The sequence below is a fragment of the Nylanderia fulva genome, unplaced genomic scaffold, assembly GCF_048542155.1.
Source record: "Nylanderia fulva isolate GAGA-0341 unplaced genomic scaffold, ASM4854215v1 Scaffold18, whole genome shotgun sequence".
NCBI lineage: Eukaryota > Metazoa > Arthropoda > Insecta > Hymenoptera > Formicidae > Nylanderia > Nylanderia fulva.
In genome coordinates this window covers 680,641-705,057 of record NW_028190055.1, presented here as the reverse complement: position 1 = coordinate 705,057, position 24,417 = coordinate 680,641, and the positions used below count along the sequence as shown (strand labels likewise).

General features: G+C 33.2%; 1 protein-coding gene, 1 long non-coding RNA gene and 1 other non-coding gene across 7 annotated transcripts in view; 2 read left to right on the top strand and 1 right to left on the bottom strand.

Annotated features, from left to right (window-relative positions):
- LOC146723621 (uncharacterized) overlaps positions 1-6,559 on the bottom strand; it is a 148,080-nt gene extending 141,521 nt beyond the window's left edge. The window contains exons 1-2 of the long non-coding RNA XR_014924465.1: positions 6,037-6,559; positions 5,515-5,544 (exon numbers count right to left, since the gene is read on the bottom strand). This is a non-coding gene — a long non-coding RNA (uncharacterized LOC146723621). The remainder of the gene's footprint in view (positions 1-5,514; positions 5,545-6,036) is intronic.
- The window catches only part of LOC114938412 (xaa-Pro aminopeptidase 1), a 34,439-nt gene continuing 10,329 nt past the window's right edge, over positions 308-24,417 (top strand). For 3 of the 5 annotated variants that reach the window (XM_029312370.2, XM_029312371.2, XM_029312369.2), the window contains exon 1: positions 314-943. In XM_029312370.2, the coding sequence (XP_029168203.1) occupies positions 898-943 (46 nt within the window). In that variant the 5' untranslated portion in view covers positions 314-897. Of the gene's footprint in view, positions 944-24,417 lie in introns of all 5 variants that reach the window. The other 2 variants (XM_029312368.2, XM_029312367.2) reach the window with 2 other exon arrangements.
- On the top strand, positions 10,376-10,448 carry TRNAA-AGC (transfer RNA alanine (anticodon AGC)). The gene has a single exon. It is a non-coding gene; the product is annotated as a tRNA-Ala (tRNA).

The window sequence follows — 24,417 nt, the reverse complement described above, 5'->3', positions numbered from 1 at the left end:
ATAAAATAATAAACCAATCGAACATTTAATTAATTGCTCTGCAATTTTCTGAAAAATATCTATATTATATTAACGAAATTCGTAAATTTAATTATTTTTTTAATCACGCTTGATTAATTTAATCTTTAGTCAGCCTGCTTTCTTATTTGGACTTTACATTCGAATTCTATTATATAAATATAAATTTTTAATGAAGACCACCACCTCCACGGTGGAACTACCGTGAGGTAGTCTAGTGGGAAGAAGTAGAGGAGGAGGAAGAGTCAGAAAATTAGAGCGACTCACGATGAGATAGATCAGTCTCCCTCGCGTCGCGCGTTACTTCGATAGCGTTATTTGCATCAGGTAATCTATAGAACGAATAAGGTCTAACTAATTTCTCATTTCTAATTTTTCCTGAATTCATCGTTTCGATAAACAATTTCTCATTGTTATCTAGAGATTTTCTAAATCGTGCTCAAAAACACTCGACGAAGCGAGAACACGTTTCCGTGTAAAATCAAATTTTGTAAAGAACGACAAATTGAAATTTTGCAAGTCCAGCAAATTTCTATCTGAATATATGAAATATCAGGTGAAGCAAGGTTTGCAGAACAAATTAGGCGAACAATATGTTATTTCACATCGAATAATTTTCTAATACAAGATTCAAGCTAGCTCTCTCGATTGCACGGCGATACAGCTGATACAGCGAAACCGGAAGAGTATACCATTTCTCCGATGCGAAACAGTTCTCCACTGTTCTCCAGTCTTTTCCTAAGTACAGTCGGCGCTATTATTGCAGTGCGGTTTAAATATAGATAAGAACGCGTATTTTCTTGACGTAAATCGCACCGCTCTTTTTATCTCAATTCAACGTACCGCCAAGATCGAGACGCTATCGAAGATTTTTGCATCATGAAAAAGCTCATGTTGCGACTCCTTCTTGCATCTTGTGTTCTAGGTGAGTCTTCAATATCAATTTCTTAAAAATCAGTATACTATTTGTAACTATTGCCATTTTGTAATTAACTATAATTTTTTTCTAAAAAGTCGCATTTTTCAAGTAGAAAATATTAACAAATTAATACGAGAACAGCACAAATCGATATTTTGTTGTTATCGCTCAACTTATATTGTTAAAATTTTTAAATTGTTGAGTAACTGAAGTCGCACATGCGACGTTTCTTGCAAAGTGTGTTGATAGAATTTTATATATACAACGCCAACAAAAACATTTGTTGGACACATAATGCGAATACAATAAAATAAATAAAATTACACAAATGTGATAAAGAAGTATATTGATATCGTGATTATGCTTCGTTTTAAAATTTATTTATATTTTTAATAATTTATCTTTCACCTATTAAATATGCGCGATCTATTAATATATCAAAATAATTAAATTCTTATAAAATGAAAATGACATAGTGCATAATAAAATCGCAATTGTCAAAATCGTAAAAAAATGAGAAAGAAGTATTGCGATTATCAACACTATAATAAAAGTAATAATGTAATAAAAACAAAAGATTACATAATAAAAATAAATTATGCAATAATTTATATAACAATTATATTGATATGTTCGATTTAATTTCTAGGACAACAATAAATTTTCTTAGCGTTTGATAAAATCGTTTCTAAACAATTTTTAACTCAATAAAATTGAATCTTCTTTTTAGATAAAATTCTTCTCTCACGGAATAAATTTGTTTATATGTTTATTAGAATAATTTATATTAAGTTTTTTTTTAATTTTTTCTTAAGCACGTATGTATATACATGTACATTAAGTGTGTATATATATATATATATATATATATATATATATATATATATAATAATTGAAATTCCCAATTTATAATTAATTTATTATAGTAGTATCCATAAAACATAAAAAATATAAATAAAAGTTATAACAACGTATGAATACTTTACTTCATCCAAGAAATCTTCAATTGTATATTCGCACTTATATGTGTCAACAAATATCGAAATAATAAAATAGTAGTGAAACCAGATTTTTTAAAATCTAATAGAAATGTTTATTTATTAAACTAAATTATATATTATTGCACAATTCTAGTTTATAAAATCAAAAATTATACTGAATAATAGTTGTCTATTCTTAATAATATTGAACAAATTTTTTAAGATGTATTCCGAATGTAAGAGAAAACAATATTGTAAATTTTATTGATATGCTATAAACTATTTTGTATGAAACACATTATATGCTTGCGGTCATTTCAATCATGGCCGGAGGTTATTAACGATTTAAGTTCAATGTCATATCCTCTATGGGTGTCACAAACGGTCACAACACTCTTTAGCTCCCCTGAAGCCAACGTAATAATATTTTATAATCATTTATCAATGCCGCATGTATAATTTTTACTAATAATATCAATGACCTATTGATTACAATATATAAAGTTTATGGTTTTAAAACGAAAATCTCAACACATAAAAAATAGCATGTAATAAAATCATTTTTTACTAAAATTCTATGAACGAAAATTAAATTAGAGAATGCCTTAGTATAGAAAGGTATATGTATCTTGACGCAAACTTATATTTATATACCTCGTCATCTTTTTCTAGAAAATACTTTTCCAACGAAACATAATTACGTCAGCTTCCACGTCATTGTCAAAATTTGTACTCTTAAATAAAGGAATGCAGTCATACATCGATGAGTTAAGATTCTAATAAAAATTAAATATTTTAATAATTTTTTTCGTGTAAAAAAATTAACCTTTTTCTACTTCTACTATATATTTACAATAAAAAATTTAGACTAAAATACTATGCTAAATTGGATATTCGATATAAATAGAAAAGAGATATATTTTTACATCATATATAGCATATTTGAAGAAAAATCACAATATGTTGCACATGATGCAAATTTCATAAATATAATTAAATTTATACATATCGAATTAGAAGAATGACTTTCAATCTTAATTTATAATAATAAGGCAATTAAGAAAATATCGTCATAAATATAGCTTTTATAACAATATTTTCTTAATTGTCCTATCATTATAAATTAAAATGAAAACCATTCTTCTAATTTGATATCTATAAATTTAATTATATTATCGATAATCTGCGTACCACATATGCAAATAAAATCAGTTACGCAAATTTCATAACGCACTACGAGTAACGTAACATAATAAACGTTGGAATTTGGCTGCGATCGTGCGGTGAACGCACTTCAGAAGAGACTCAGGTTGGCCTATAAATAACGAAAGTTTGCGGTCGCACCAACGCTTGAAATTTAGTCGAAAATTTTACCAAGTCATAATCCCATCTGCTATCCGAAATTTTTCTTTTTTATGTCGAATGAAAGAATTATTTGCATTTTGATATATATATATATGCGTATCAATTCATCAGGCCATAAAGATTGCATAATTAATTTTCCTCTAAATAAAAATTTATCTTTGATATAATTTTAGCTTTAAGAGCAAAACAAATCATACTGTCAAACTGAAACAGAGTCTAGACTATCAATGAATTAATCGCATTTAAAACTCGATTAAAGTTACATAGTAACGACTTTGTATTTCAACAGACATATGTGCTTAACTATTACCAGGTTGAATTTATGAAAGAAAGATTGTGTTCATACATTATGTAATTAAATTGCAAGCTATGCTAAGCGTCGTTCTTTGTAGTGGAAATCTGTCAAAATTTTTTTTTGCTATTTTAAAATTTCTCTGCTATCATTTTCGTTAAGAGAGAGTATGGTCCTACAAAGTTTTATCTTAATTAAGAGAAAGCGCGAGCGATGCAATGCTTCGCAAGTTGGAGCCGAAGTTGGAGCGGAAATTGAGCGATTGTCGATACTTCCGAATACCGATTACGAGGTAATGATTCCGCCTCGATTCAACAGAAGCTGTTTATGCGCGCAGATACTTCGAGCTCGTTGGCGTTCGCTTTTACTACGAGTAAGTTGCAAACTCGAGCCAACTATGCGTAGTCGACATACCAGAGATTCCTTTGCAAACGCAAACGATAAAGGCCGATAATTTCAACGCTTCCGGCGCCCCTAAATTACGTTTGCAAAATCTGCACTACGAAACTATAATCTCTAACTTAAGTCATGCATCTTCAGTTTTGTACTTTTAAGAAAAAAGAAATTATTTATGCAAAATTATATTAATTTGTAATCTTCTATAAGATGTTTGCAACCATTGTACTATGTTTTAATAGCAAACTTTGAAGATTAATTAGAATTGATATCCTTAAATAAAGATGTCATGAATAACATTATAATTTCTGAGTTGTAAATGATTAATATTGAATTATATCGTGTAAAATTCATGTGTTCAGGTATACTTACGCATATACACGAAATCTGTCGTATATTTATTTGTGTGTTATTAATTCTCATAGATATTCTATCATTGAAAATAAATTGATGATTTCATATGGTGTGGAAATGAATAACGGATGATAAATATTTATAACTCGAAAATTAGTTTGACAATTTTCAAATATAATATCATATTAAAATATAATAATTAATTTCTAAAATATACCTTTTGAAATATTTTATGATTGTTTTATTTTATTGAAATTAATATTCTATGCTTAATTGTTGCATATGCTTGTTATAAAAGAAAATTTTACAAACTATTAAACATTCGCTTTATCATAAATTATATAACAGCAATATATCATTTTTTATTATTTTTTTAAAAGAAATTAATAAAAAATATATTATTTTAGTCAGATTAAATTATTAATTAAAATTCTTAATTTTTTATATGATATAATATGTTAGCAACACACACACATAACATTTACGATGATATAAAAGACAAGTCAAAATATTCGCAAGCATTACTCGTTTAAAATAGAAATAGAATATTAATAGATATCATGGTATTTGAGGAACACATTTGATGTTGCGACATCAAAAGTCAAAACATGAACGCAGAGATACCGGATGCTGAACGTCATTTTATATTACTATATCGTTTGCTTCGTTTTATTAACTTTCTATTTATAATTTAGAAAATATACATGAAAAGAGTTTTTCTTAGAATTTACGTTGAAAATCATGGTAATCAATAGAACAATATAGTATTGAAAGAATTTTATAAGAGTTTCTCTGATCAATATTTGTCACAATAAAAAAATATTAATATATACATAATAAATGTTATTATGTACATAGTAAAATTAATCGAACATATTTTATATATTTTATTATGGTAGATTTTCTCTATGTAGTTTGAAAAAAATTAGACCTCTTTAAAAAAAACAATGACCCTTATATGCTGAATATTTTCAACATTAAAGCTATGGTCACGCGGAGTTCATTTGATGGACTTGTCCATCGCTTCCTCACTATTCAATGATATAATACATATATTCTCAAGTGCGAAAAAAGTTACAGAAAGGAGACAGATTTATGTTTCACACACAAAGATACATAATATTGTTTCGGCAAAATCGGGGATTGTCACAAAATTATTACCTAAAATTTAAGTAAAAATTGAGACTCACCGATACGATGCACAGTAGTGGAGCTGTTAACTGTAAAATATAAATATATGGAAATTATATATAGTGAAATTTAAAATAATATATTGATAGTTTGAAAAATAAACTTATTATTTACATTGAGTTTAATAGTAAAAATAGTGAGTATATGGTCACGCGGAGTTCATTTGATGGACTTGTCGATCACTTCCTTATTATTCAATATTTTACATATATTCTTAAGTAAAGGAAAAGTTTCAGAAAGGAGACAGATTCGTGTTTCACAGAGAAAAATACATAATATTGTTTCGGCAAAATCGGAGAGATTTTCACAAAATTATTACCCAAAATTTAAGTAAAAATAGTAAGTATGGTCGCGCGGAGTTCATTTGATGGACTTGTCGATTACTCATTACTCAATAATATTATACCCTATTATTCAATAATATATTATATATATTCTTAAGTATAGGAAAAAAGTTATAAAAAAGGGGCAGTAAAATTTAGTAAAAATAGTAATAAAAATAATAAAGAAAAATTATTTACCGTATAATTGTTCGTCGTTGTCCGATGCCATCCCGGGCCTCCTCCTCGTAAAAGAAGCTTCGAAACACTTGCATTCGCGTTAAATTTTTTCCGACTCGTGGCAACGTCCGGATTTTAGCTATCACAATAACCTTCGACACGTCTCAGTAAAACACGATGAAAAACACGAGAGCTCAATTCACGAGCGATACTTGGACACAACGGGACGAAAGTACGACCGAAAACGCGCGAACCCAGTTAAGAGAGAGAGAATACGATGGGAAAACTCCGGAAATTTACACGCCAAAAGTGCCCGCATTCTCGCGATTCGCGCGCCATCTTTCGGCGATTCAAATTGACACCATGACGTCCCGCGCGGTTCCGGGAGAACTGACAATGATCGAAATACGCGGCCGACATGGTCAATCTCGCGCGTGCGATCGCGATCACGATATCAATACACGCGACGCGGTCGGATTTATATAATTATCGATAATTAGCAACGTGAAGACACTAATTAATACTCGTACTTTCGCGGACCGGACCGGCGACACGCGCGCGTACGTTAAACAATGTGAAGTGCACTAGAGAGTAACAGCATTCTAGATTGTGTTCGAAAATATAATCACCTAATGTGAAGCGCTCGATCGACCAATCAGAACGAAGAGATCTTCAGTCTCGGATTGGTCGACCAAAGCTCGGTCGGCCAATCGGAGAGCGAGGATCTCTTTGTTCCGATTGGTCGATCGAACGCTTCACATCCACATTAAGTAATTAAATTTACCAAACACAATTTAGAATGCTGCTGCCCTCTAGCATACTTTCGCATTGTTCGTGAACAAAGTTTACGCTCTCGTCGCCGCGCCGGTCCACGAAGATATACGTGTGCGTGAATATTAATTAGAGAATCTTTACATAGATAATTAACGTATATGTAAATACGACCGCGTCGCGTGTCCCGAGATCGTAATCGCGATCGAACGCGCGAGATTGATTTCGTCAATCGGACATCTCGCTCAACTTCGCATCTCCTCGTGATCCTTCGCATGTCACAGCTCCGACTCGGCGTCTCCGAAAGTTGCGTGCGGATCGCGAGAATTTTCGGGCCCTTTCGACGCGAAAATTTCCAGAGTCTTTCAACATTGTGGGTCGTATTCTAAATGAGCGATTCCGCGTTTCCGGTCGTACTTTCGCGACATCGTATCGAAGCTTCGTTTCGCGACGAGTTAGGCTCGCCATGTTCGTCGAAAATCGCAAATCATTTTCAACTACGGTCGCGCCGCCATCTTGTCATATATATAATTCTCAAACCGGAGACATTGGACTACAATCGCGAAGAGCGAGAAGTGCATATATTCATCGTACATTGTCGAAATACGCGACGCGATCGCGAGTGTATGTGGTGCTCGGAAAACGAGATCTTCGTTTCGTAAAAAAACGCTGAATTCTTGGAATCGTGTCATGTGTAGTGACTATTCGGGAATGTCGGCAATTCTTGAATGCTTCGCGAGAGAAGGAGGAAGTTTGCCATCGTCGTTCGACAAGGCCCTCCGATAAGTGGGCCTTGAAAAAAAAGCGGCGACGCCAAAACGGAGCATCGGTTTTATTCGCGCGCGAATAAGCTCTCGCGATTCTCGCGTTTTTCCGAAACGCGTCGAAAATGTGACAGATAAAAACCGGACGTCGCCGCGAGCAAGAAAAAGTCACGCGAGTGCAAGTGTTTTGAAACTTCTACGAGGAAATATACGCGATATTATAATCACTCCATAAATCGCGATTTCTTTTAGGTTATATCGCGTCACCGCGTGCTATATCGGTAGTGTTGACAAAAGTGTTGTGTGTTAAATATATTTGATAAAATTATTGAAAATTTAAGTTAACGAAGAATAAATAGTGCTTGGAAATAAAAGTGAGCGTGTGATATACCGGAAGTGTCGAGAAAAATATTGGATTATCGTACGAAGGTGAGACACGGCTTGTCGAGTTATGGTGAGTGCATTTTAATCGAAAAATTAGAAAATTATCTATTAAATGATTTATTATTCGTTATATAGTGTAATGCAAGAAAACAGCTCGGCGCAATATTTTGTTTCGTTATCCTTTAGGTAGCAATATTTATTGCGTATTTTGACCTGCAAAGAAAAAAATTCGGCGTTTTATAGAGAAAGATTTTAATAAGGAACTTAACATATTCGGATATATAAATGTTTAGTATAAAAGGATTTTTCCTCAATTTTTATTTGATCTATTGCAAAGTGTAGAAATCGAACTTGCTAAAATAAATTGTGTATATAAATAAAATATATTTAATATTTTTTAAATATATTAATAATATTAATGTGTAAATACAATTTTTTGACAGATTTATAACATTAAAAAAATCGGAGAGAGAAAAATCTTTAGTCTTCAAACATTTATCTTAATTATATATTTTTATCTTTGAAAACTAAAAAAGAAATTAAAAAGCACAATTCTCGCAATCCATAAATAAAAGCACAGAAAATGTCTCAGTGCCATTAATCAAATTGACTAAATAAGTCACACCCATTTTATACATACATTATGACGTTTCTGACAATGAGATTGATTTGATTCATTTATCGATTTTGTATGGATCTTGCGATCGTAGACTTATGCACGCACATTTTATTAGTCTGAATAGTTCCCTTATAGAAATTTCTCACTAGTAACGCCATTCGAGTACTTAAATTACTGTATATCAGTATTTTAAGTACTCGAAATAATCGATTAATTGGCGTTACTAGTGATAAATTTCTATAAGGGTTGGCAGCGTATACAGCAAAATTGAAACCTCGCCTCGTTCAGTCAGAATTAAGACGGTGAAGTGCCTCGCTCTCGTCACAAAAGCGCGCTTTTGATCGTTCGGCGTCCGTCGTTTTTCGCTCGCCATGTGGCCCGGTTTTATGTTAATGAGTGGCAAATTATCGGAAAAGAGGCTGCCTGATGTAGCAGGCTACCATACTGCGATGGAGGTTGGCAGGACCTCTCACTCTCTCCCTCCTTTCGGCTTTCCTCGTCTCCGTCTCTCGCAATCCCATCGGTACTTTCGTCTCTTTTCGCTCCGCATTGCTATCTCGCTCGAAATCCAATGAGCGCATTCACATCTGTCGGATGCGCTTATGGTTATCGCGAAACGTGCCGGCGAACGCGTGCACCGCGAAACGGAGACATCAACCGCTCCCGATCGATGCGAAATCGACGAGAGCGTCGCGGTCCCGATCGAACGACTTCCTCTTCCGGCTTCCGATACTCCGTGAACCCTGTTCTTCTTTAGAGAGCACGAGTTTCAATAAAGAATGTTGCACATTCACCTCTCTCTCTCTCGTCTTTGTTATTAGTTATTTTAAATTATGGCCTTTTCTCTCTCTTTGTTAACATTTCAAACATGTTGAATCTGAAAACTGTCAAAGTATCAAAACATTTTATTTTTTCATTGATTTCCAATGTTTACTTTGACACAATCTTTATTTCTGATTTATTGTTAGTTAATTGAAAGACAGAAAAATTGATTGTACAACAGTGTTAATTATGTTGTACACAGAATGTTATTTTAAAATATATTGAAAAATATACCAGAGACATATACCTATATAGAGGTATAAAGATTTCTCAGAATGATACTTCGAATTTGAAAACTTTTATATCTACATTAAGGAAGCTGTTTTGAAGTTTAAAGTTTGACAATTTACGCTTAAAATTCTATACGAAACATGAATTTATACATTTTTACACATGTGTATGTTCTAAAAAAATAATGTATACAGAATTTCAACATGTTTGACAACTTTATATAGTACATCTTTTACATTAAATACAGAACAGAAGAGAAATCTCTCGTTAGGAAACTGAAACTCGTATCTTTAATTTCGATAACCACAGTGACTTCTACCATCGGGTTTTATCGATGTATTATATATCATTCTTAATTTAATCACGAGTACATTAAATATCATTGAATAGCTTTTATTAATAAAATCATTAATTTTCTTTTTATTTAAAGATCTTTAAGATAGTTTTAGAAAATAATATATATTTAATAATAAATTTATAATTGTTAATATTATTAAATAAATATGTATGACTATAGAAAAAGATGCAACGTAAAGAGATTTGAGACCATTAAATATTAAATTAATAAAATTATTACATTTTACAATGATATTTATATAATTACAATAATACAATAAGTCAAAACTTTTGTATTTTATATTTTTGAAATATGTTCTAAATATATATTATAATAAAAAATTATCACACATGAGAGAGAGATGTGTCATAATAGAATCTCATAGTCAGTCAGGGTCTCGTGAGGTGCTAAAAATATTATCATATCAACAAGGGGGGCGTAGCTCAGATGGTAGAGCGCTCGCTTAGCATGCGAGAGGTACCGGGATCGATACCCGGCGCCTCCAAAAATAATTTTTACATTTTAGTTATTAGAAATATTTAGTGTTTTTAATCAAGTTTTAATCCACACACATATTCGCAAATATATTTTTAATTCTAAAAAATAAGTTTTAAAATAAAAATTATATATATTAATTATTTGACATTTCTTTAAGATTATAAACAACTTTCGCGCGCACGACTATTGTATTCTTTAAAAAAAATTATAGATCGAATTTTAATGGAAAAGACACGGTTTCTTTTAGTCATGATCGACCGAAACTAGAACTGTTTATCTTGCTCAATTTCGATATACAAAATTATATTATTGACAAGTGATAAAGAAGAAAAAGATTACACAAGACAATTTATTGTTGATCTGTTAACATAATTGCGTTAACTACCACTGAATAAAACAATTATTTATTTGGATTAATGATTGTGATAGATGTTTATGATACATTGAAAAATTTATTAATAATCAAAAATTTCCGTAATCTGATTCTTTAATTCTCTTATAAAAAAAAAAAATATATATATATATATATATATATATAACAAAATTTAGAGAAATTATTTAATTTAAATTAAATTCATAAACTTTCTTCTCAATTCTTTTTGACTTTTTGTTGGAATCGCGTTATAACTTGACACTTGGATAAAAATAAAATTTGCATTGCCATTTTTTTCATCGTGATTCATTATTTATTCTAACAAAGGGAGAGAGAAATCTATTGTGCTTGATATATATATATGTTATAATATTGTATGTCAAATTATTCTTGGCATGTAAATTTTTCCTAAAAAAATGAATAAAAAAGGAATGAATTTTGTTCTCCGCCTAATAGATGATTAACCGTGTTTGAATCGTTAAGCCCGAGCTCTCCTCTGACGTGATTGTATCGTGCCGACATAGAAAGGCCCGTTGTGTTGAAATTGCATCGCGTCGCGGCAGGTATAGCATTTAGACATTCTACCGCGCTGGCCTAAGCTCGCTTAGCTCCTCTGGCTACCTTCTCGCCTAGCCTGTTCCCCGGTTGATTCTAAACCGTGATTTACCAACAACCGCCAGATAAACTGATGCTGGTTCACGTTCTACGTGCTATTCCTAATCCGCCTTCTAATCCGTACACGTAGCTGAAGCTCTCGGCATATATTTGTATCTATGTGTGTGTGTTGTGTGTGTGTGTATGTGTGCTCGTATGTTCACATCTTGTGTGCGTTACTTATGTGTGCGTCTCAGAACTTCCTTCACGCTCTCTGGTCCTAATCCTCGAGCACAGTCGCTAATCTGTCACGTTTATAAAGGATATAATATCATTAAATCGTTCAGCTTCAAGCATTGAACGTTTCATTTTTTCAAAGATTTAAGTTCATTAAGCATTTAGCTTTATTCTCATCTCAATATGCTAGTGGATTTGCCATCAGTCCTTTTATTGACATGTTTCCACAACTATGCGATATTATTAGCGCTGTTTATTTTGAAAATAATATATTTTGATCTCTTTCAAGTATATATTCAGGAAATTTGAAATTATTCTATTTTAAAATAAACTTATTATCGTCTCACAATAAACAAGTCAAATGGAAAATGCGAGGTCTAGACATAGAAATGCGATGATAATTTATTATTCTGTTGACTTTCGTGGCAACATATATTTATATAATTTATATGAGAAGTTTATTTTCATTTATTCCTTTAGTTCCTTCTGTACGTTTTCCAGTCAATATAAATTAGAGATACGAAATGTGCCAAAAAATAATGATATACGCATTGAAAGTTGACAAACATTTGTATGGATTATAAGCAAGGTGAAAAAAAAATAAGATTGACAAAATTGAGAAAAATATGCAAGATTTTCAATGCACCTATTTGGTTTTGCATTGAAAATCTAAAAATAAAAACCGGAACCGGCTTTACCAACCACATTGGATAACGTAAAAGAAGAAGCAAAGAGAGAAAGAGAATCTGTACGCGAATTATATGATTATGAATTGGCTTTACGCAACACGAGGTCGTGCTTGCTCGCCGTCGAGATATTCGATTTTAGCAAAGTGCATGTCAACCCCGCGAAAGTTGACCCACTATCCTGTAATAGGGTCAATGAAAGGAGCACTCGGCGTATATAGGCCTACCGTTCAACCCCTCGCGACTCGTGTTCTCCTGTTGCTCCGCATGTTTTTTCTTTGTTCAGCGCTTCAGTCAGTATTTACCAAGTATTATTGCGAACGTGCTTGTGACGCGTGCGAGAGACACGAAGTGCCGCATGAACGGGCGAAGTTCGTGTACGTATATACATATGTGCATGAATCAGATACGATAGGGAAGAGGAGAAGCTTGACACATCCTGCAACCCTAATAATGCGTGTGTGCATATGGTGACGTAATACATCTGACACGCGCAGCGGCGCGGCAAAAGTAAATCCTAAGAATGTCATTTTTCAACAATATATATACTGCTGCAAATCTTTCAGACAAAAAACGTTTCTCTCTTCCTCCGTAATTAATAATTGTATTAATATAGTATCGTTATCAAATTGTCCCTCTCTCTTTCTCTTTTTTTCGTATATAAAATGAAATAATTATACATAATCATTGTCGTATTTGTTATTAATTTTAACGAGTTCTTGTTACTCGTGCGTGAAATCACAAGCGTATAATAGTACACAGAGAGAATTTTCTCTTGGAATTTACTCTGAAAATCATGGTAATCGGCAATCTGGTGTATTGAAAGAATTTTATAAGAGTTTCTTTGATTAATATTTACCACGATAAAAATATTAATATCTATTACAATAAAATATAAAATATGTTGTGATTTAATAAATAATATTTGCCAGTACGGTCGAGAGAAGAGTTTTACTTTTTTAAATTCTGTCTGGCGATTCTCAAATATCTACGTTTTTATGTTTGATTAATTTTCCTATGTACATAGTAAAATTCGAGGTAAAATTTATTATGTACATATTAATATTTTTTATTATGTATAATATTTTTTGTTGCAGTAAATATATTAATTAGAGAAAATTCTTTCAATCGTCTCACGATTACCATGATTCTTAGGGTAAATTCTAAATATTATAGAGTTAACGAGCAAGTTTGACATAAGAGAGAGAATGAGAAAAAAATGGAAGAAATTTGTTTCATTTGAAATTTCCCATCTGACTCATTCATTGAAATAACAATCGGTTGAAAACGCACTCGCGACTTTTGTTTCCTCACAAGAGCATCGCCGTTCTCGGCATAGACTTAAATCGTTCTTTCATATTCGCCGCGGGCGCGCACAAAGCTTCTCGAGAATGCTCGTTGTTTATGCGTCCCGTGCACAGTTGGACCACAGTCAGGCTTCGGCCTCGGTCCAAAAAGGAGTAAAGGAGGAGTCAAAGGAGCAAGGCGGAGATCATGTTTCCCCGATAACCGGTGTGCGCGCAGCAGTGCGTAAGGCTAAGTAGGTCGCGCGAGCGTGTCAAGCCTATGGGGAAATACACGTGCGTGCGTGCGTGCGTACGAGTCGCTATGGTGTGCTGTGCACGATGCTCGCTGGCGAGGGGAACTCTCGGGCCCTTTGAACACTCCCTATAGAGGCTGATACCTTGGTAAGGCCACGCATCGCCCCCCAGGCCCTTTATTCCTCGTTGTCCTTGTCCTTAAGACAAAGCATCCGCTCACAAATCCGAGAAGACATGGCTAGCTTTTATTTATCTTTCGCTCCATTTTTCTTTATTGCTGCTCGTGGAAATATCAAGCATTCGCGCGCTTTAAAACGCGATCGTTTTTCAGATCAATCGTGTGATGTTCAGTAATAATTTTATCTTAAATTGTCAGAATCCGATTAAAACTCCGAGAGATCAAACTTAAATATATTGTTACGAATATTTCCAGTATACATGTTAATGTTCGCGTTATGTGAAAATGACAATAGAAACTTTTTTCGTAATTTATTAATGACGATTGCCTGACAATTCGATAAGTCATCATAACTGAAAATAATATATCCCTAATATGTATATGTATATATATGGCGTATATCATAGATATATAGAATATAAAATCATACGTATACATAATACACTGAAAAAAAATTTGTTAACTTGATCAAACTTTTCAACTAAATTACTACAATATTTTGTTAATTGAACATATATTAGTATTTAAATCGAATATACATTCTGTTAGATTTAATATGCTATATATTTAATTTAAATATTTTTATATGTTCAATTAATAAAGTAATATTTAGTTGAAAGGTTTAGTCAAGTTAAATTTTTTTTCAGTGTAGCTTTTTATCTGCTATCAAATTAATTTACAACTAAAGCAATTATGACAAACCTTTTAGAATCTCAATACTCATAAATTAATAAAGTAATTGAAAAATATAAGAATATATATATATACATATTTATACATATAATCATATTTTAACGAGAGAGAGAAAACAAATAAACGATATTGAAGAAATTATTTGTTCTCTCTAGATTATATTAGAAGAAATTTGAAAAATAAACATATTTAATTCTCTCCATGTAAATATTTCAATTATGCACATATTATACATTCCAAAAATCCCTTTGAATCAATACCTAAATTTAAAATTGAGGTTGAATTCTATTTTTATAAAAGACCGAAATTCTCATGTTTTGCTGTTTTAAGCTGAACTCTTATGAAACTCATCGCACATATCGAAGCATAATAGGTTCATTACAGAAAGAAGTTGACAAATGATATGTTAAATTTCGCGTGACAGAAACTTTCCGCATGGATAAGCAGATTTCGATGTGCAAAAGACATTGCGTAATTGCTTACGTAAATTGTTATTAAATAACCTCTCAATGCACAACGAATGCATAACGCTTCGCGAATAAACCGATAAATCACGTGGGAACTCATACATTCGAACACATGTTAACCGGCACACAACATATTTATAAATCTTATATAATATATATTATTATACGACCGTCTTTCTCGCGCTAAATATTAGAAATCAATCGCGAAAAGATAAATATTCTGCAATAGTATACAGCTAATTTTTCTACGGTGATTATTATATATAGATACACACCCACTTTTAAAAAGAAAGGAAAAAAACGAAAAATCTAAATACATCATAAGCTACTGAATTTTTATTGACGCAACAAAAATAAAAAAACGAGATGATTTTCTCTCTCCCTCTCTCGCGAGTCTCGTTTCCGTTCAGTTTTGCGGGGACCTAGCATCGACGACGATACTCTACTCCCACGCCTCGATCTCCTGTGCGCTATGCGACCCTGGTAAAAATTCTCGTTCTCTATTGTTCCACCCTAATTAATGCCCCCACCTTCGCGGCCGAACACGAACGACATTGAAGCGCACGCTCCGCCTCTTATGTATTCACCATGACGTGATCCCCCTGTATCTTCATACGGCCCTGCTACGTCGCGCTGTCACTTATCCAATATCTGTAAACAAAAAATGGTCAGTGTCGTTGGTGGGAGTAAGATGAATGACTCGCACATGGGTGCGGTGCATCATTCGCGCGAAGGTGTGTCGCGAATTTATTACAAGTGCCAGAATTAGATTTTAACGTAACGTAAAGCTTTACCGATCAGTCTTCTTGTCATTTCACTAATTCTCCGTTCGATTATCGAAAAAGTATAAAGATTCAATGTTAATCAATTCATCATCTTGACATATAAGTATATCTTTTATTTTTTTTTCACTATCAATCAATTGCATTGTTATACGATAATTTTATTTTTAAAAGTACATCACGTAGAATCCTCGATTTTAATTTTAACGACAAATTCTTTGATCTTACTAAAGTCCTTAAAGTTCATTAAAGTGTATCTTAAATAAAATAATAGATTACCAATAGTTTTTATAAATGATTAAAATTCTTTATGCAATTAATAAAAACAAAATAAATGTCACGAAGAAATGAGATACGATTCTGATAGTTCACTTAATTTAAAGTCAATTAGTTTTATCTTTGATATTTGGACCGCGATTCCGAAGGTTGTTCGTGAGTGCAATTAACTTGCAAGTCGGCGTCACGTAGGAATTCGCACGATATAGCTGGAAGTCGCGTTTTTTTAACACAAAATGTCGCGTCGTGTACCAGGTAACTATGTTGCGTCCCGAGTTCCGTTTACAAATGTAACGCGGCCGGCTTTTCGCCAATGCGCCTTCGTTGCAGCTTCTGTTTTCCTGTGTAATTGCAAACTGCCGCTTGTTTACAGCAAATTGTTGCAACTCTTCGCGCGGTGTAATGACAACTAAAAAAATATTTTAACGATTATGCGTGAATGCGATTCGCGCACATTTAATTTGTAATTTTGCAAAATATTCTCTTCTCTTCATTGAAAATTATTTCGTCATTCTATATATTTTACAGCATGTAAATTTAATGGAAAAACTACAATGTTGCTATTTTACGGATATAGAAAATATATATATATATATATATATATATATATATATATATATACTGCGGATATATAGATCAAGTCGAATAAATTATATTAATTTCAACACTTTGCAACATATAAATTATGCGGAATTTATCTGTCTGTATCGTAATTTCTTTTAACGGATTTAAACATTTATTTTTGCATTATTTTTTTACGATGTGACAATTTATTGCAGCTATGTCGCATACAGAGATACATAATTAACGAAGTGAATAAATTATGATTATGAAATATCACGCACTATAAATCTGATTCTCGCTCTCTCGTTCATTTCATTCGCTTTGATGTGTGTAGAAAATATAAATAAAATAAATAGAAATTTTATATGAACAATATATATTGTTGCAATTAAGTGCAACATGTTATCATATATATATATATATATATATATACACATATATACAGACACACCAGCGAACCAGAAACCAATGTTATCCTCCTACGTTCCTAATACTCGAGTGTCTCGTCTGTTCTAACCCATTTCTTCCCGAATGACTTCGATTCGCTCTGGCGGGCTTTTCATCGACATAGGTCCCCTATCACGAATTCTGTCTACGTATATTCGCAAATGCTGTCAAATCGTAGGGCAAGCTTAAGCCAATTCTCCCGACTTGGCGAATCATATGAGAGAATCGACACAAACACCCGCAATGTTGATACTCTTCTAATATCGCAGTAACGACGAGTATAGGCCACCTCCTCGCTATCGTGAATCTTATTAATCTCCTTGGTAAAATTAAGCTCATCGTTATATTACACATCATATCACGGTCTCAGATTTTCCCGCATATACGCAGCAAGCTACATATTATTTCCGCAACGTTCAGGTAAAATCAGTATATATTTTCAAAGTAGAATAAGTAATTTTTAGTATACGCATTATATAATAATATATAATAGTCATATTAATTAATTGATGATGCATTATTAAAACTTCCTTTTCATTTTTTCGAGACATTCCAATATACAGTTACTCATATATGCAAGTATTTATGAACGATATTCATTCAGGTGTTATAAATGTATTATTATCTAAATATATTCTATCATCGAAATTCATTTATTATAATGTTTCGTTAATGTAGATAAAAAGAATTGTATTTTTTCTCTTACAAAAATTAAATGCTAAAGTCTATATAAGAACACAGTAAATCAGTTTTTGGGAACATAAGTGAATAAAATAAAATAATTATTTTGTAATTATCTCTATATGCATCTACATTTCTATAATTTCTCTCTATACATATATATATTTATTATATAATAATTATTATATTTTATAACTCTCTCGATCGCAGTGTACAAAGAAGACAAGCTACACTCTTTTTTGCAGAGCATATACACAAAGAGAATTTTCTCTTAGAATTTCCTCTGAAAATCATGGAAGAATTTTATAAATTTCTTATTAATATTTACCAGAATAAAAAATATTTATCACAATAAATTACCTTCGATTAATTTTGCTATATACATATATAGTAAAATTAAGTAATCGAACATATATTTTACATCTTATTGCGGTAGATATTAATATTTTTGATTACGATAGGAAAAACTTAGAAAATTCATGAGTTTCCGGATAAATTCAAAGAGCAAATTCTCTCTGTACAATATATCATATTTCTCTAATAGAAATAGAAAAAAGTAAACAGCAATCTAATTATAATCTGTTGATAATCCGTTACACTCGACGGAATTAATTTCTCCACTAATTAAAGGGATTTTGATTATGATAGAAAAAACTTAGAAAATTCTTCCAATACCATATATATTGTCCCACGATTAGCATGAGTTTCCGGATAAATTCAAAGATCAAATTCTCTCTGTACAATATATCATATTTCTCTAATAGAAATAGAAAAAAGTAAACAGCAATCTAATTATAATCTGTTGATAATCCGTTACACTCGACGGAATTAATTTCTCCACTAATTGAAGGGATTTTGATTACGATAGGAAAAACTTAGAAAATTCTTCCAATACCATATATATTGTCCCACGATTACCATGAGTTTCCGGATAAATTCAAAGATCAAATTCTCTCTGTACAATATATCATATTTCTCTAATAGAAATAGAAAAAAGTAAACAGCAATCTAATTATAATCTCTTGATAATCCGTTACACTCGACGGAATTAATTTCTCCACTAATTGAAGGGATTTTGATTATGATAGGAAAAACTTAGAAAATTCTTCCAATACCATATATATTGTCCCACGATTACCATGAGTTTCCGGATAAATTCAAAGATCAAATTCTCTCTGTACAATATATCATATTTCTCTAATAGAAATAGAAAAAAGTAAACAGCAATCTAATTATAATCTCTTGATAATCCGTTACACTCGACGGAATTAATTTCTCCACTAATCGAAGGGATATGTAAAATATGTAAACGACAGTTTCTCTTTCTCTCGGCGAGCAGTAGCTCGGAGCACTTTTGCGGTCGCGAGGATACCGCGAACATCTGTCGGGACCGGGGCAATGAGGGCAAACCCCTCTTGATGCCGATGACTGCGTTTCGGTTACCAACTGACTGCGTCAAATGCGCTACCCCCGCCGAGGGGCGGTGCTTGAAAATCACTCCCTGAGCCCTCGTGTTAGCCTGCTACCGAACCGCCCTTGTTTTCCAATAAATACAAAGCATTTCCGCCGCGATCGGCGGAAAAGAAATTCGAACGCATATCCGCATATGGACTCTCTTCTGCATCCTTATATTCTCATTACTCTCCTCCGAGAAGGGTATATGTTTTTACGTGTCGGGCGAAGGAGACTACGCTAAAACCTACTACCGTCGTCTGATGGCGGCCTATTCCGTTTCCGGTCGCGTTTCCACCGGGTCGCGCGGACTTTGCCTCCGTACAACATTTATCGATCTCGTCGCTTGTCATTATCGCGGTAAAGCGGTCACGGAAGCGGGAAACGTCACCTCTAACTCCGTATGCCATCCCGTTCCACGCACCAATCGGGAATTCCTATTCCGATCCGATATTCACGGATCTGCATAGACTTATTTACAGTGTCGAATCCGCTAATTCGTTCCGCATTGTCGATTCATCATCTTCGCGCGACGTTTTATATATCTCCGCCGAGAGAGCTGTCAACGTTATCGCCAGTTTTAACATTATATATATAATAACTTTCTATCTTTATGTAGAATGCATGAATATCAACGTCAGTCAATCATCAATCATGATTATATCTGTGATAAACTCAAATATTCTTCCTTTCTCATGCAATTGCAATTATGTGTCGTAAATCATTAATTTGAGGAACTATATACCGCTTACAAAATTTATAATTTTTTTTCTGGCATTATTTATATTATTTGTAAAACGTATCAATACAGAAAAATATTTTTCGAGAAGAACATTTCAGTTTCGATTTTCTTTCAATTTTTGCTCCGCAAGTTAGATGATGGAATATTATCGATAAGTATATTATAATTATTTACATTAATTATTTTACATTCTTACCTATTTTACATTCTGCGTTCCTGTTCATTAGTAAACCTCTTTATCGCGCGTCGATTTCGATTCCTCCCTATAACTATATCTTCGTCTTTCCTCTTCATCTACTATACAATGTGCATATTATGCACCGGAGCCTCTCGAGATCATATATCAATTCTATATATATACAATATCAAAGTGAATTACATTTTATTTACAATCCGAGTGAATGAAAAAAACGATGACATTACATATAAAACTATGAAGCCTCAATGAACGCAAAATGAAAAAAGTTTAACAAATGATCCATCAAGTATAATTGAATGTCATGGGAGCAGTTCGTCGCACGGTTCCCGCACACGTGTCTCTCGACACGTGGCGTCGCGTTGATCCGTCAAGGTCGCGCGCGCGGTAACGACCAATCAGCTGACTGTCATTCCGCGCGCGTCCGTCGCAGCGGATCAACGCGGTTGCGTCGCGTCGCGGCGCGGTCTCCTCCCGGGGGTTGCACGCGCACACATCACGGTTCTACTAACCAACCCCCTTCGCTCATGCCAAGTGCGCATTCGCGGTATTCGATATAGGGATGCACCTCCGTCGCGGGATGCTACCCTGACACGGTGGCGGGCACCGGCGACGCTTCGTCCGTCGGAAGGAGCCGCTAAAAACCTGGGACTCGCGACGCATCTTTTTCGCGACGCGACTTTCGGCCGATAAACGCCTGGAGACGGGGTCTGCGGCCTTGACGGCAGCTCGGCTCGAGCCACTTAAGCAGGCGACCATCTCACTACGGCCAGGGCCGTATAGCGCGCGAGGCGGTCGGTGGCGGGAAAGCGTTCGAATTCCGTAGGGTGAAAGAGAGTAACGACTCGCTCGGGGGTGAGGGTGGGACGGGGAGGGAGGGCGTGAACGATGGGGGATGCTGAGCGGGGGTTAGCGATTTATATGATATATGTCTTTTTACCGTCATCTCTGTTCTCCTTTTTTCCTCTCCCTCCTCCTCTCCGTCAACCACCCTGATATCCGCATATGTACGCCGATTCCGTCCCTCCCCCGTTGGCCTATCCCCCTTCTCTACCGGGTTATCGATCTCCACCGATGATGCCTGACGGCGCCAGCGCGCCGCTCTCGTCGGCTTCTCGTCGCCCTCGTTGCTACGTGTATGTATATACATATACATATATATATATATATATATATATATATATATATATATATACATATATCCATGTGCATCAAACATGGGCGATGAATGCAACTGCATGGAAGCACGTCCGATGGGGAACGGTAGCGCGAACTGATACGCGCGCGCGTATGATTTTCCCCCTTTTTTCGATGACAGCGATGCAACGTGCGGCCTATACGCATAGATAGCTTTATGATAAGAGTAGCACTCTCTTTTCGTATCTCAGAATCTCAGGACGTCCAGCGGTCAGGAAAACCGGGCATTGCGTCAGGGAATTGTGGAAATCTGGAATTGTCAGGGAAAAGCCGGGAAATTTTTATATCTGCATTTTTTACACATTATTCTACATTTGTCTCAATAATTTATTATAAACTTTTGCTTGACTCCCGCAGCACGCTAATTTTCTGTGTGTTGTTAAAAATCGATTCATTTATATTTTTATTACAAAACTAAAAAATTTGATATGATATAAGTAAAAAAAAAAGTAATTATTTAAATAGTTTATATAGTGACATGTTTGTTTCGATTATCGTACATAATGCAGATTGTATAATTGATTTAAATTTTTGTTTTAATTTCCGAACCTTTTCATTGTTGACAAAAATATCTCAAGGATTTCATGATTTGACATTTAATTGATTTATCATATTGCAGATGTATGCAAATTATATATTTAACATGTCTATTTTCATAAATTCTGATATGGAGAAATTATCTGTTAGAATATTAGACACGTACATATATTGTAATTTTATACCATGTTTAATAATTTTTTGTTATTTCGAGTCTAATTCCGAATATTCTTTTCTTGTCTCACTTTTGCGATTAAGCGATCTACTCTGATATAATTCTGATACATGGTTTATTTGTCATACTTGTATGCTTATAAAACGTATACTGAAACTAGAAGTTTAAGCTGAATCTATCAGAATCATCTTTTATTTCTAATTTCAAGAACAACCCATTTATCCACAGAAAAAAATAAATCTTTGATTTAAGTATATTTTTATTCTTGAACGCTATTTGATTGATTTAAGCATAGAATGCTCTTTGTAATCACAAATTTTCATTTGCTTTAATAATAAATAAGTTTGTGTAAAGTATATTTTATCCTTAAGATATATTCTTGTTTTAAAAATCGCATATGGTAAAAACAAACTTATTAGTCACATTTGAACTAAGAATTATTATATTTATTTGAAAGTACCGCTTATATCCGATGCACACTTGTCCTTGCAATATTTATAAGTAAATTTCAGCTTCAACCAAGAATATTTTGCACTTTGTTTTAAGGATAAATTATCCTTTATCCAAAATTATTTATATTTGGTGCTAGTATAAGGATAAAATATACTTGAATCAAAGCATATTTGCATTCTCTCAAGGATACTGTTTTTTCTGTGTCATTACTTACTTCATACAACACAAATTTATTGAATCTTTTATAGCCTTATCGGAACTATCTCAACCATCTGATTTATAGGGAAACTTTGATATATATTTTCACACATTCTTCGTTATAAATTAATATTCTCTCTTCTACATATTTTTATATTTCTGCTTCTTGCAGCGATGTTCGCACAGAAAAAACAGTATTCTTGAAAGAATGCAAATATGCCTTGATTCAAGTATATTTTATTCTTATAATAGCGCCAAATATAAATAATTTTTAAGAACGTAGATATTGGAGAATCGCCAGACAGAATTTAAAAAGGTAAATAAGAATCTTCTCTCGACCGTACTGGCAAATATTTTTTATTCAATCACTATGTGATTGAATAATCACTATGTGATTGAATAAAAAATATTTGCCAGTACGGTCGAGAGAAGATTCTTACCTTTATAAATAATTTTGGATAAAGGATAATTTATCCTTAAAACAAAGTGCAAAATATTCTTGCTTGAAGCTGAAATTTACTTACAAGAATAAAAATATACTTGAATCAAGGATTTCTTTTTTCTGTACTCTATGCGAAATATATATAATTGATAGAATCACCCTCGACGCTAACTCCCTTTCTACTACCCTGTTGCAAAAAGCCTCGAGCCATCCCAAATCGAAGCCGTATCAACTGCCTCCGAAGATGAATCCCTGATAGTTAAGCAAAGGGGATGCTTAACCGGCTTTTCGACTTTTCGTCTTTTTCAACGTCCGACTTTCTCGATCGCATGAATCGCTAGTCCGACATTCCTCGCTTCGTTCCTCGACGACGAGCCTCATAAATTTGACGAGTCGATGACACACGCGATGTGATACGCCAATGACAGAACAGAAATGTCCTCGATATACTAGCGAAAAACATTTTCGGAGAGATCGCTGGAAGATAAAGTAATAATCATCTGATTGAGCCAACGGGGAAAGTAGAGGATCGAACAAAGGAACAAACTAACACAACTACGAGAGATGCAAATATCATAAATCGTATAACTACTTCTATCGTGTGATCCTGATCAGCAGATACTGAAAATCATCTCGAGACGTCGCACAACTAGTTCGTAGATCCATAGCGTCTCAGCGAGTGGCTTTATGTACGCTTTTTTGAAAGATAAATAGATAGTTTCTCATCCTAGAAAGATAATTTTTATATCAACATTGCCGGGATAATAATTATATAAAAACAAATTAATAGAGAAATTAAATTATACTTCGACTAAATTTATTTAAAATAATAGATCAATTGTACATATAACATAAAATGTTTATAAATGTTTTAAAACATTAGAAAAATGTTAGAAATTTTTACCAATTTTTATATTTCCATGATACATTTTGCATAATTATTTAAAATCAACTTTCCTCATTTCAAATCAGTTTTCCTCATTTTCTGTAATGCTCTTATTTAAATAAAATCGATTATTACAATATCTAGCTGCAAACATATAGATAAAAATATAAATTATTATA